The sequence below is a fragment of the Saccopteryx leptura genome, chromosome 8, assembly GCF_036850995.1.
Source record: "Saccopteryx leptura isolate mSacLep1 chromosome 8, mSacLep1_pri_phased_curated, whole genome shotgun sequence".
Classification (NCBI taxonomy): domain Eukaryota; kingdom Metazoa; phylum Chordata; class Mammalia; order Chiroptera; family Emballonuridae; genus Saccopteryx; species Saccopteryx leptura.
The window spans coordinates 60446870-60462100 of record NC_089510.1 but is presented as its reverse complement, the minus strand read 5'-3'; the positions used below and the strand labels follow the sequence as shown (position 1 = coordinate 60462100).

Genomic DNA, 15231 nt, shown 5'->3' with positions numbered 1-15231 from the left:
GAACCTGGGTCTTCCACATCCCAGTCCGACGCTCTATCCACTGCACCACTGCCTGGTCAGGCCCTGCATTGGTTTTTAAATTGAAGTTAAAGGGCAACGACTCTTGGATTGAACATAACCACAAGGCAATTAATGTTTTACAAACATCACTTTTACATAATTGTAGTTGTTTTTAAATGTAAAAAATTATTATCTGATAAAAACACCCTCTTATTTTATTTTAAGATGGAATCATGGCTTCTTCGAGTAGGCGTAAATGTAAGAATAGTCCAGACACCTTCCATTATATACGTGGCTGTTACACACTTCAACATCAAAGGCGTAATATTTCATCATTTGTGACACGTGCGTATATTGCCTATTTTCAAGTTCCCCTTGGCGATCAAGACAAGATTTGGGTTCCTCATATTGTGTGTCATAATTGTGAGGAAATGCTTCGTGACTGGACAAAAGAAAACGCAAAGGAATGCCTTTTGGTATTCCCATGGTTTGACGTGAACCTAAGGACCATAGCAGTGATTGTTATTTCCGTCTGATCCATACAAATGGCATCAGCAAGAAAAAAACGGCATATGATCGCACATCCTAGTATTCCTTCAGCAATATGACCTATCCCACACTCTGAGACACTCCCGGTTCCAGTTTTCAATGGTTTTATTTCTTCTAAGGACGAAGAAAGTGAACATGGTGATCAAGTGTATTTTGATAAGATGAATGAGGAAATGGTTGTAGAATCTGAAGGGTCTTCTTCTGATTGCCAGGCAGTCATTAATCCCTCAGCAGTAGCCAACCCAAATTGAATGACTTAGTAAGAATGACATAAAAATTGTCCTCAATTTTCTGAAGTATGAGGAGCAAAACTGGATCATTTGTGTGGATCTTAAAATGGTAAATTTCCTGCTAAGAAAACAGAGAGGTTTCACAAAGTATCCTTGCTTTCTGTGTTTGTGGGACAGCCGTGCTCGGGAGAAACACTGGACACAGAAGGAGTGGCCGAAACGTGAAGCTCTGGAAGCAGGGATGGTAGTTCATCAAGACAGGATCATTTTCCACCCACTTCACATCAAACTCGGCTTAATGAAGCAGTTTGATCAGGTTTTGAATAGAGAAAGTGAATGCTTTCAACATATTATTTCTGCTTTTCCTGCCTTGTCTTTCGAGAAGATAAAAGCAGGTGTATTCGATGGACCTCAAATTCGAACCCTCATACGTGATGAAGAATTTGCCAGGAAGATGAATAAGGAGGAGAAAGCAGCATGGCAGTCTTAGGTGGCAGTTACAAAGAACTTCCTTGGCAACAAAAAAGCAGAAAACTATGAACTTCTGGTTCAAAGGATGCTGTTGGCTTTCCGCAACATTGGATGTAACATGAGAGTGAAGATTCACTTCCTGAACAGTCACCTTGATCAGTTTCCTGAAAATCTTGGAGCTGTTAATGATGAGCAGACTACTGCTGGAGCATCAAACGAGATTGTCCTCGACAAGTACACAAACGCAAGAGCTACAAACGCAAATTTTTGCCTGAATAGAATTTAAATAAGTTATGCGCAAATTTTGTGATTAAAATAAGTGTTTTAATATGTTCTATTTCGAAATTATAGACAAATTCTGATATAATCATATCTTTTAGTGTATTAGTGTATTTACTGCATTATATAAATTATTATATTTTTACAAAGATCATGCCCAAGAAGACATTCTACTTCATTATGTTAAACTAAATGTTGAAAATTTTACAATAAGATAAAAACCTAAAATCTTGAATCGCAAAAAAACTGTAGCTTACAGAAAAAAACTAATGTCAGATTTGAGATCAGCACACTCGAATTAGGTAAGAACAAGTGTTTTTGTGGATGCAACAAAAATTTTGTTCCCCAGTGTAATATATATAGCATACTAAGAACTATGCCTAGTTATTTTCACTGTGACATACTTTTCTACTCAAAGGGAATATTTGGGAGCCATTATGCTAGGACTAACACCGGCGTGTGCATACACATATACACACACACTTGGTAAATAGGAAATTTCGGTTCTAGCTATTACTCTGCCCCGAAACTAACTGTACGCTTATGGACTGAACTGAACCACTGCTCCTCTCTGGGCCTCCAGAGCCGACAGCATAAGGTTGCCCTAGAAATATTCAGATCAGAAGTGATATACTGGCAGCCACAGTGTTCTGTTTGACTTATGGTTTTAAACCACCCTTTAATATTTTATTTTATTCTCAATATTTAAAAATCTGGAGATTTTCTATAACTACCTAGCTTTATCAGGTCTCTTAAAACATCCAAAGTTCTATCAGCCCTGGTGCCTTAAGTAGTGGTTCGGAAAGTGCGGGCTCTGGACCAGCAGCAGCTGCATCACCTAGAAACTCACTATATAAATTATTAGGGCTGGATACCAGACCTGTTAAATCAGAAACTCCAGAAGAGGAGCTGGCAATCTGTTCAACAAGCAAAGGTAGAGACAGCCTGCAGCAGAGGAACACCTGGCAGGGGCTGAGAGCAGTGACCCCTTTTAGAAAAAAGATATCCCTGGCCAGTTGGCTCAGTGTGTAGAGCACTGACCAGGCATGCAGAAGTCCAGGGTTTGACCCCCTGTCAGGGCACACACGAGAAGGGACCACTTGCTTCTCTTCCCCTCCCCCTCTCCCTTTCCTTCTCACAGCCAGTGGCTTGACTGGTCCAAGCATCAGCCCTGGGCACTGAGGGTAACTCAGTTGGTCCAAGCTTCAGCCTCAGGTGCTGAGGATAGCTCGGTTGATTCAAGCATCGGCCCCAGATGGGGGTTGCCGGGTAGATCCCAGTGAGGGTGCATGTGGTAGTCTATCTCCCCTCCTCTCAAATAAATAAATAGAAAGAAAAAAGAGGTAAAAGGTGATCTCATTCCCCAGTGCACACCCTTGCTCCCAGATGTCCCTGACTCTATCCACAAGAACCAGTCGCCGTTTACTGAGCTGCATGTCACTCCCATTTTCCTCTCTGTCCTATCCTGGTGGGCCTTTGGCTCACCAGCTCCCATCTAGATGGACAGACTACCCCTTCTCACCACAGGGCTTGAGTCCCTTGGGCCCTAATGCCAGGAGTATTGTATCATTCCAAATGAGTACCACAGCCTGTGAGACATCAGGCAGCATACACCAAGGGCACAGTTAAAAGAACAAACTGTTGAGTTTCCTTTATTAATCACAATGCACAGAAGCAGCTGCTATAAGAACAGCTGTGGCTGCTAAAAGGGTGATCTTGAAGCAGCCTAGAAAAGTGCTTACAAGTTGAATACCAATAACAGACACGTGCAGACTAGTAATCTATTGGTTTGGTCCTTCCCCCATGCCTCTCTCTGGACCAGAAAGCCTCCTTCCACACACTGGGACAGGGTGGGTGCTTAGGGAGAAGGTTTTTAGACTTAGCATAACACAAAAAAAATTAGGGTAACCTTTAAAAGACTTGAGTTTGACCCTATTTCAACCCTTTAGTGACCTTGAGTGAGTTACTCAACTTCTCTTGACCATCAATTTCTTTCTGTGTTAAAATAGATAAAATAATATCCACTTCATATGGTTGTTGTGAGAAGTCAAAACTAGAATTATGCATATTGAAGTTATTTTGTAAACTGTGGAGGACTAGATAAAATACTTATTATTATCCCATGAAAACTGGTGTTTGCCCATAAATCATCTAATGTGGAACTCACTGGTTCTAACCTAGGGCTATCTGGTAAAATCAGAATCACATCACTACAAAGGGCCTTCTGAGGACCTGTAACCCAACCTTTCCACACAGTTTCCCTCCCCACCAATCCCTGAGTGCCATGAACAAGAGCCAAACCGAAGAGTGGGCCCACCTAGAGAACCCCACCTGCAAGAAGGTCACTCATTGCAAGGCAGGCCGCCCATTCCTTCCACCCTGGGTCTGATCTGAACATGGACTATCCCTCCTTTAGAGGTCAAATCAGACATGCTATCATTTAAGCAGCCTTGAAAGCCTGAAGCCCACGTCAGCGCCTTTGTACACGCTGCCCTGTCCACCTGGAACACGTGTCCATCTAGTCTTCAGGTGGCTAGCTCCTTCTTATCCTTCCATCTCAATGTCTCGTTAAAGAGGCCTTCTCCCCCAGTCCTCACCCCGCCCTACCCAGTTACCCTCCATCACAATGCTCTTTGCCTTGGTTTTCTATAGCACACAGCCCAATTTATTCTTGTGCTTCAATCTTCTCACATTCATTCCCCAGAGAGCAGGAGTCCTATAAAGGAAGTGATCTTGCTTCTCTTATTCACCATTCTGTGCACTTAAGACAGTAATTGTATCACAGTAATTACATTAGTACCTGATAGGTACTACAACATATGTTGAAAGGATTTATGAATTAATGAGTGAATACTGAATACTTAACACCATCCCATGCAGCACATTGCAGATTTTCAAATACTTGTCAGAAGAAACAAAAACTTAAACAACACTTATACCAACTCCCACTACTGACCTCACTCATTTCACAAATAGTAATCATGGCTTCTTGTGTTGAGGAAAAAATGTAAAAAATAAACAAATTGAACAACAGCTCCCCATGCCAGCTTTATTCTTAACAGCACTGGCCCTAGTCATCTGCCTCTTTATCCTGTATAGAGGGAATTCATGAAAAGGCACTTAAGTGGACCAAAAACAGATAGCTGTTTCCTGGAGAGATGCCTCACATATGGCATAATTATAAACTGACCTTAAAGAAATAACTCAGCTGGAAAGTTCTTTCCCAAGTCCATAGTGAAACTGACACAGGCCCACAAAACCAGCAGGGAAGAGCTTAACAATCAGATATGGAGAATGCATCCCTATAGGGCATGTACTTACCCATTCCACAATCAGTCAGCCTCAAGAGGAGGAGGGGAGAAAAGCCCAGAGAGGAATGAAAGCTGCTACCCTTGCCTTGTCTGAGAATACAGACTGACCCCAGCAACCTATGAAAGGTTCCAGGAAGATAAGAAAGCCCACAGGCCTGACCAGGCGGAGGTACAGTGGATAGAGCATCAACCCAAGATACCGAAGTCCCAGGCTCGAAACCCTGAGGTCACTGGCTTGAGTGCCAGCTGGCCAGCTTGAATGCGAAGTCGCTGGCTTGAGCACGGGATCATCGACAGGATCCCATGGTCGCTGGCTTAAAGCCCAAGGTCAGTGGCTTGAGCAAGGGGTCACTGGCTTGGCTGAAGTCCCCTCCCCCCGCCAGGCACATATGAGAAGCAGTCAATAAACAACTAAAGTGATAATACAACAACAAATTGAAGCTTCGCACTTCTCCCCCTTCTGGTCTCTGAGGGAAGGGGAAGGGGGAGGACAGGAGAGAGGCTCTGTGCAGGCAGTGTGCTGCAGAAGAAAACACTTCCCATCTGGGTTGAGTCCTGTAGGCATGGGAACACTTGCAGGCTGACTGATAAGCACAATGGAACACCTCCCATGAGAAAGACAACTTATGCTTTCTCCGCTTTCCATGAGGCCCCAAGTATGGCATGAGAGAGGTCTATGAGTACACTAGATGCTCGTGGAAGAAAAGAAGGGTCTACAAGAAAGAAGACACTCCCATAGGTCACTGTTGTTTACTGCTCTCAGTCAACAAATCATACCAATCATTTGGGACATTTCTTAAACTACCCAAGTCTTCAGGACATTATTCTTGAAATGCAGAAAAAAAACTCCACTACCGCACAGGAGATCAGATCAAGATTTTCCTGACCCCAGCAAAGATGATACAGCATGGCTTAGAGAAAAGGGAAGATCATAAAGAGACAACGGCAGAAAGTGCTCATTCCTTAAACAGAGCCTGAAATAAGCTTCACACAGAAGGGTTCTTTAAAAGTGAATCAAGTCACTTAACACTGTGAGCACCTATTCTGCACATGACCCCAGTGGAGGCTGCAAAGATGAATGAGCCAGGGAGTCTTCTTAACCTAGGGTGTGGCAAGAAAGTGCTAAGAGATATAAAAGGGGATCAGGGGTTAGGAAAACATGGAGGAAAGGTAAGTTGTTTTCTTCTCGGAGACAGAGGAAAGCTTCCTGAGTCAAGTGGCATTTGAGCTGGAAGAACAAAACAAAGCAGAGATACGGCGTCAGAATGGCATCTTTAGAAGTTGAGACTCTGAAAAGCCTCTATGACAAAGACGTCTTGACAGGCTGGAAAAACCAGTGAACCCTGACCAAAAAAATCACATCTTTACATGAATATGAAAAAATTACAAAGGAATTCAAAGAAAATAGTATTAAAACACAAAATTCATTTAAAAATAAATTTGTGATAGAGTCCTATATGTGCTTCTTCACTAATACAGTAAATAAAGTCCAGTAGCAAATCAAATAGCCACCATCATTTGAAAGCAGCAATGAATGATGTTTTGAGATCTCTGTAACAACTTTAATGTGAAATAAAAATTCTGTGATTTCTGCTGGCAACCAAAGCAAAAAACACAAGTACTACTATGGTTTGTTATCCACATTTATAGTGAAAGAAAATATCATATTTCAGTTAGAGGTTAATAAAAATAAAGATGTAATTTTTACCATTCAAATACACTTTGCTATTGTTTCCATGGGCCCAGGTTAAGAAATCCTGATAGAGAAAACAGCTTAAGCAAAGAAAGAAAGTGAGGAATAGGGATAGTCTTATGCAACCATGTAAAGCAGGCATCCCCAAACTACAGCCCCCTGAGGCCATTTATCCGGCCCCCCGCCACACTTCCGGAAGGGGCATCTCTTTCATTGGTGGTCAGTGAGAGGAGCACTGTATGTGGCAGCCCTCCAATGGTATGAGGGACAGTGAACTGGCCCCCTGTGTAAAAAGTCTGGGGACCCCTGATGTAAAGCATGCAAAGACACAGACAGTAAAACCCTCAGAAGTCACCAATACCAAGGTTCATCATCCTCAATTATTAAATCACACAAGGTGCTCTAAGTTCCAGAATTGTATCTTCTTTTGGAGTAAAAGATGAATGAAAGAAGCTACAAGAATATCTTTCCACAGGTTTCAAATTATACCTTCTTTTCAAAAGCATGTAGATGACAGTATATTGATAAATTTATCAAAAAACCCATATCCAATATGAATGTTATTATGTAAAACTTTATAAGAATGAGTGGGTATAAGCAAGCATATACACATAGCTGTCTGTCTAGAAAATGTACATCAAATATTGACATAATTAGAATTTGGGAGTGAGCTTACTTTTGTTTTTGTTATTTTCTAAAACTGGAAAATGGGCAAAAAGACGCTCAAAAGAAGTTAGGAGACTTTATTCAGAATAACACACACTACAGAGTACAAAATAAAGCTGGTACTAGAACTCAGAAATGTCCTTCTTTTGTACTGCATAAAACTTTTCAGATTCAGAATTTAATATACCTGCATTACAAGGTAGGTAATCATGTACTACATAAGAATGTTTCCATCAATGAGGCAGTCCCATAAGATTATAATGGAGCTGGAAAATTCCTATCACCTAGTGACATTGTAGCTGTCATAATGTGGTAGTACAATGCCTTCCTTACTCGTGTGTGTGTGGTGATGTTGGTGTACAGTGGTTATAAAGTCTACAGCAGTATACAGTACTATCCTGCGCCTTAACATTCACTGACCACTCATTACTTGACTCACCCTGACTCACCCGAAGAAACTTCCTCTCCTGCAAGCTCCATTTATCATGTGTCCTATACCTATGTATCATTTTTAATCTTTTATACTGTATTTTTACTGTACCTTTTCTATGTTTAGGTATGTTTAGATACACAAATACTATTATATTACAACTGCCTACAGTATTTAGTACAGTAACATTCTGCACAGGTTTGTAGCCTAGGAGCAACAAGGCTATATCCCATATAGCCGAGGTATGTAGTAGGCTATCCCATCTAGACTTCTTTTAAGTATACTTTATGATGATGTTTGCATAAGAAAAATCACCCAAGAATGCAATTCTCAGAATAGATCCCTGTTGCTAAATGACACATGACTGTAACTATTAGTCCCAACTTACATATTCAGAAATTGAGGCTCAAAGTTTGTTAAGTGACTTGCCCAAAGTCACACAGCAAGTAACTGGAAGAGCTGGGACTACAACCAGGTCCCTGCCACTCCTAGTGTCATTGTTAAAAGCAAAGGTTTGCATTAGCCATATCACTTACTACTGGTAAACTTGGGGAAATTCCTGACTTTTTCTAGTCCGATGGTTCGAGGCAGTTCTTTACTTCCAAGCAGTATGGTGATAATTACATGATACAATGATGTAAAGACTTATTACAACCTCTGATACAGAGCACACCCTAATCGTCTCGATCACTATGTCTCCCGGCCTCTCCCCAGGTGGAAGAAAGACCTCCAGTTCCAGTAACCAGCAGCCCTATCTGCTCATTAGGCTCAGCAGCCTGGCTCTAGTCTCCAAAGTCAAGTGAGTTCATGCTCATTGTGCTAAGAGCAGCTCGATTGAACAGAGAATGCATGACATCGGGTCTAACACAGGACAGGATGTCGAAGTGCTGAGCAACCAGTTTGGGGGATCTCTAGGGAGTTTGATTCAATAGATCTGAAATGGGACCAGAGATTCTGAATTGTTAAAAAGTGAGTTATGGCTCACTATTTTGTCCTAAGGACCCTGCATACCGTTTGCAAGCAGTATAAGATCCCTGTATTTAGTAAATGCATGCAAGTAAGAGAGGGAAAGAAAGAGGTACACAAAGAGAAATCATCCCTGCTCCTACAGGGTAAGTAGGCTACTGACATAGCATTCCCCAGGGAGTGGGGCCTTTTTGGTTGTCTGAACCAAGAGTGATGAAATAGATTGCTAGCAAAGTGGAGGGGACCTGGGCATTTTGAGCCTCAGTCTCTCATCTTAAAAAGGAGAAAAGACTACCTACTTCACTTCCAAAACAGGCATGATAATATGTGTCCTTACAAAGTTGTTGGAAGAAAATTACAGGAACTAATGGATTTATGCAAAGTAGCTAGCATAATGGCCAGCACACAGTATGAGCTTAAACAAATGCCAATGCACATAGAATTAACCATGCCCTCTACACCCAGAGCCTATATTCTCCCGGGCTGCCTCCACTCCACAGTTTTTTCTGATACCAAAATACAGATATAATTCCAGTTTAAATTCACCAGATTTCCTAATAATGCCCATCTCTTGAAATAAATATTAAATTCATGTATACATTCTTTTTCCGTTAATGAAGTAACTTCACATTCACACATTATTCTGAAATGATGCATTACTGTTACTCATGTTTAGCAAATGAAAGAATTAAGACCACTCAGACAGCAAGAGGCAAACTGGAATTGGTACAGATTTTAACCTTCAATGGTCATCATTTTCTTAACCAGAAATTCAAACAAATGATTTTATTGTGGAACAAGATACTTGAACTCAGACCGCTCCAGAAATCACCTCAGATGCTGCTTGGATAATCCTATTATTTATAGCTGAAATCAGAAACAAAATCTCGAAAGAAGAGGCAGTAATTTTTTTAAAAAAACACAGACTTTCCTCTGGACTTAACTCACTTATTATGCATTGTCTCAAGTATAAGAGGAACACGTCAAAGTCAAGCCAATATATGTTGTAGCAACATCTCTACCATTGATTAGCCATAGGGCCTTAGACCTATGGATTCTTAACCCCAGTAAATTTCAGTATCATCTGTGTAATGTGAACATGTTACTCCTAAGGTTGTGTGAAGTTCCTGGCATGGAGAAGGCAAGCAGTAATTTATAGCTACTCTAATAATCATGCCCTGGTACTGACCATTGGGACTGTAGGCAGTCTAAGTGACTGCTTTTCTCCCTCCTGGCTTCTCTAACTTCTGCATGGCCCGGATTTTGCATCTGTTCAATGGGGGCACAACCAGTCTCCACCCGACCTCGCTAGGGAATGAAGATAACAAAGGAGCTGGCAGAGACATTATGCAAATACCAAATATTATTATAACATTAATGAACTATGGCAATTTCCCTGAATTTTGATAAATGGTGTTTATTATGCACAGTCAGCTTCTCACACAATCTGGGCTCTCAAAGATTAACCAGATAATAATAGTAATCACTTTCTTAAAAGACCAAGGTATAGAGAAATAAGGAGTCTAGATGTTTCCAGAAAACCTGCCTCCCAAAAGAATCCAAACCTCTGTACACACTGAGACTGTCAGGACAGGTCATGGAGAACACAGTGACCACCAGCAGGTTCAGATTAACTCCACAGCCTAGGCAGAAGCCAGCTTGGATAGGACAGTGGAATTTCTTGCTGCTAAAAGGCCATTGATGCCTGACCTGTGGTGGCGCAGTGGATAAAGCGTCGACCTGGAAATGCTGAGGTCGCCGGTTCGAAACCCTGGGCTTGCCTGGTCAAGGCACATATGGGAGTTGATGCTTCAGGCTCCTCCCCCCTTCTCTCTCTCTGTCTCTCTCCTCTCTCTCTCTCTCTCCCCCTCTCCTCTCTAAAATGAATAAATAAAAAATTAAAAAATTAAAAATTAAAAAATAAGTTTAAAAAAAAAGGCCATTGATGACAGCAAATGTCTATCACCACTTTGCTCTTCTGCATATATTGCCTCCAAACTAGAAAAACTAAAATGGGTTTAGGAAGTTGGGGGGTAAAGTACAGGGGACTTCAGTTGCGGCTTACAATCAATCTTACATAGAAAGTGGCTGCTAACTGCCTAAACAGAGAGATCGCTCATCCACAGCTCCATTAAAGAGGCTTGCACAAAACTGCTCTGCCATTCCATTCCGTGTGAAGGGATAATGTTTTTAAGCTGCTAACAATCCTCAGGTACAGCTCAGAGGCAGAACAAAGCCAAGAGGATTCATGCCCCCCCCCCAAAAAAAAAAAACTCCAGGAAATAAAGGCCTGGTGCCACCCCAGTGACACCTTAACAAGCTGAGGGTTATTAAGATACCTCATTTGCATATTCATGAAAGATTCAAGGTTGTGGCAAGTGAAACAAAGTGCACAGAAAGAGATTTTGGTTTTTATGCCAAGCGAAAATTCACTTTAGAAAAAGTAAATCCACACTGGGACCCTCACTGTCTCTCCAAACTTTCAGTTGTCTAGAGTAGTGGCCCCCAACCCTCAGGCCGCGGACCGGTACTGGTCCATGGGCCATTTGGTACTGGTCCTCAGAGAAAGAATAAATAACTTACATTATTTCCGTTTTATTTATATTTAAGTCTGAACAATGTTTTATTTTTTAAAAAATGACCAGATTCCCTCTGTTACATCCATCTAAGACTCACTCTTGACGCTTGTCTCGGTCACGTGATACATTTATCTGTCCCACCCTAAAGGCTGGTCTGTGAAAATATTTCCTGACATTAAACCGGTTCGTGGCCCAAAAAAGGTTGGGGACCACTGGTCTAGAGCAGCCAGCACCTCATTAAGGAAAGCAAGGAACTCACAAATGAATGCAGCACCGCTCACAGGCAAGCTCATTTCACCATCTGCCTGCTAGTGTCCAGAGGGGCAAAAGGCTTACATGACACACTCTCCTGGTTTCTCTCTCCTGCATGTGTAACCATCAAATTCCCAGGGGGCAAGAAATACTTTTTTGAAGGTCAACTGAGTAAAAAAGAATAGAGAATTTAGTTCACCTGTCTGCACAATGCCACTTGTGCCATTAAGCACATGTAAATTAAGCACCCAAAAATAAGACACCCTTCATAGCTGGATAAAGGATTTGTTAATTCAGTGTTACCAGCTGTGGGGGTAGCACAGAGGCTCCTAATGTGCTGGATATTTAAACTTACCCCTTCCCACATGCTCCCATTTTCTGTTCCAAGACCCAGCATCCTTTAAGTGAATGACTTAGGGTAGGAGACATCAGAACTGACCCCAGGGGACGTAACAACACAATGGCAGAATTCCACTATTTATGTCAAAGGCCATCATTAAGCAACTTAAACAACTGCTCTGAACCCCTCAACTATGTCACCACCCTCCCGACAATCACTGTGCCACAACCACTGTGCGCAGGTTTTCAGACCTGCTAGCTTTGCACACTTGTAAGCTTCCCTCTGGAAGCTCACTCCCACCAGGTTTGGGAGTTTAAAAAAACAAAAACATATTCATCTAAAGAGTTGAATTATCGACTGTCTCAACAAAGAGTTTTACAATCCCCCAACACAGTCTAGGATACGTTGGGGAAGTGTGGAGTAAAAGGTAAGAAATCCAGCCCCAAGTTTTAACATGTTTTACCCAACTTCTGAAAGCATTGCTACTACTACTGGAGTCCACACATTCTATCTGTATTACTCCGCTCCCCGCCCCCCCCCCCCATCTTGGGCTGTGGGGAGGAAGAAAACCGCGAGGGAAAAGGGTACCCCGACAATAGAACCATGAACGACAGCCGGCAGAAATCCAAGTAGATGGCAGGAGAAAGACAAAAGGTCTGTCTTCCTCTAAGGTCCAAGACCTTTTCAATCAAATTTTCCACTACCTGGGAAATTGGCCGAGGATGTATTTGTGGAGCGCAGGCACGCGTTAGGGCAGCGCCACACTCAGGATCACAGTTCCGCGGGATGTTAACCACCAGGCGACGTACTGCAGCCGGCCAGGGTAGCACTGCTGGAGTCGCCAGCTGCAAGGGAGGCTCCCAACAGCGAACCATCATACTACACCTTAGCAACAATAATCCTAACACTGAGACACCTGAGGAGGGTTCGGTCTCCCAAGCCAGGCTCCACTATTTTCTTTCACCATTCAACTATCACTTTAAGGACCTTTCGGTGCCGGGTAGGGGATAGTAGTTGGTGGCGTATTTCTAACCCCCGACGTCTCCCAGGTTCGAATCTCAGGTCATCTCTCTCGGCCAGCGCACGGACAGCACACAAAGAGGAGGGGACCTGCGCCCCGTGGAGTCAGGGAGATAGGAATTCCCAGCTCCGCCACCTTGGCTGAGCTCCGGAAATGCTTCCGACCGCTTCAATGGGAAGTCGTCTTACAAATCAAAGTTGCAAGAATTCCCGGCGCCCAGCTTACTTCAGCGGGTTACTAGGAAACACCCAACAAGTTTGGCCACCGGGGGCTTGGCAGGACAGCGCCGCGCCGCAAGACTAGAGAAGCAACTTGTCGCTCGGGCGCCGAGCCAGAGCCCCAAGCTATATCCCCAGGTCCCAAGCTCGGGAGCGGACTCGAAGTCGGCACTGGGACGGCGCAGGTCGGAGTCTCCCGAGCCAAATGCCTTAACTGAAAGGCGCCGCTGGGTCTCACCTGGACCACGATGCTTCCAGGGACTCGCCCCCCCCCCCCCCCCGCCTCCAGTGATACGTTTCACCACGAACACTTCACCTGCCCACCAGCCCTGGCCGGTGAGAAATTAACAAAAGAGTCAGTGAACTAGGAGGGAAAAGGGACCCGGCGCAAAGTAGAGTAAGGTGGGGAATAAGACAGCTCTGCTTGTAGCGGAGAAAGAGGAGGGAGAAGGAACTGAGATGGGTTATACCCCAGGCACCCGGCTCCGGGCAGGAAACCAAGAAGGAAAGCGGGCGCGAGAAGGGGGCCATGGGTTCCCTACCCCGCTTTCCATCACACACACACATACACACCTCCCCCTTTTTCCTTCTTACCCAGCATGGAAAAGATGAAATCCTTGGCTGTGTGAATCTCCAGCGCTCTCTGGTCGTCGTATTCCCGCTGATCGTGCTTCGTGAATTCTTGGATGAGTTTGTTCAATTCCTCCACCCGAGCTCCGGACCTGAAATCCAGCTCCGGGAACGTAGGCTTGTTGTTACAGCCCAGGGAGACTGCCTTGCTGGCGGTGGGAGCCGCCATCTTCATGCAAAACGCGCCGAGGAGCAGCTCCGCGGCGGCAGCGGCACCCACCCCCGCCCCCCACCCCGCCCCCCTGGGCCTCCTCCCCTCGCCGGCTCCGGGGCTGTGGCCCCGACCCGTGGGCGGGCTGGAGGGCGGGCGTCTGGGCGGGCGGTCTCGGCTTGGTGCGCTACCTGCGTCCGGGCTTCGGGAGGAGCTGGACTGCAGCGAGGGTGCGTGTGTGGCCCCGACACCCTTTCCTGCGGCCCCACGCCCGCCCCGATACTGCAGGTCCTTGCCCTCCTCTGGTCCTCGCTGGCAGAGCCGGTAGCGGCGGTAGTGCCAACCCGAGCCTCCCCCAGGGCGAGGAACGTGAAGTGGAAACAATGTGAAATTCACCAGCTCTGAAATCAACAAGCTGCCGGCTCCCGTGTTACGGAGCCAGTGCCAGCGTCCCTATTTAAAGGGACAGCGCACCCAGTGGAAGGAAAAAAAATAAATAAATGAGAGGTCCGCGAGCCTGTGCCTCTTGCCAATCTGTGCTCGGGCAGACGTGCGAGGTGTGCACGTATTCATTCTCTACCTACACCCCTTTGGGGGACAGGGCTTGCCAGGCGCATTCTAGAAGGAAGTCTACCTCCGTCTGATTTTAAGGACGGTGTCCTGGCCGAGAATGTCGCTATGGGAGCGTTTCCAGCTCAAGAAACCAGTGTCTTAGATGGTGAAAGAGCCTGCCTTAAGGATTATGAAACCAGTCCTCTGCCCTTTTCTGCCTAGGTTGTGAAACAAGATAAGATTAAGCGCATCAGAAAATAGAGTGATCACCCACCGCAGCATTAGTCATTGAAGTATCCTTTACCCTTTGCCCCAGGTAATTAATTTTCCTGGATCACAGCTTATTTAACTTAACATATAATGAGTTAGTAAGATTCAGCCTGCTCCAATATAAAGCTAGGGAAACTCAAGTGTGTATGTGGGTGTAGGTGTGGGGGAGGGGGAAAGGATGAATTGCTCCAGGTTCCAATGAATTAGAATGACGAGGTGAAAATTCTCTCATTCAACAAATACAATCTGAGCACCCACTATTCGCCAGGCAGAGTGCCAGAATCTGGATGGACAGTGATAAGCCAAAGGACATAGTACCTACAGTGGAGTTGTACTTACTTGACAAGGCAAGTTCCATCTAAGTCATGGCCCTAAAGGGTAGAATAGGATCTCAGAAGTGTCTTTAGTGTTTATGAGGTTTTTGACTCAAACACTTAGGCTTGTTGATTCATAGAAGCAAAGGTAATTCTCTAAAACTCATCTGTTCTCTATACTGCAACCCCTGATTCAGATAAGATCCTGTTTACTTTCTTACCTAGGATCTCATACAAACTGTCTTGTTAGACCAAGAAATTACATAGTCCAGGCTCTGCCATGCCTTCCTCTATAAAATGGAGAAAATA

At 44.2% G+C, this 15231-nt stretch overlaps 1 protein-coding gene across 1 annotated transcript in view; it reads right to left on the bottom strand.

Moving 5' to 3' along the window:
• Window positions 1-13867, bottom strand: part of MB21D2 (Mab-21 domain containing 2) — a 126274-nt gene extending 112407 nt beyond the window's left edge. The window contains exon 1 of the mRNA XM_066347559.1: window positions 13600-13867. Within this exon, the coding sequence (XP_066203656.1) occupies window positions 13600-13810 (211 nt within the window). The 5' untranslated portion in view covers window positions 13811-13867. The remainder of the gene's footprint in view (window positions 1-13599) is intronic.
• Window positions 13868-15231: the final 1364 nt, after the last annotated feature.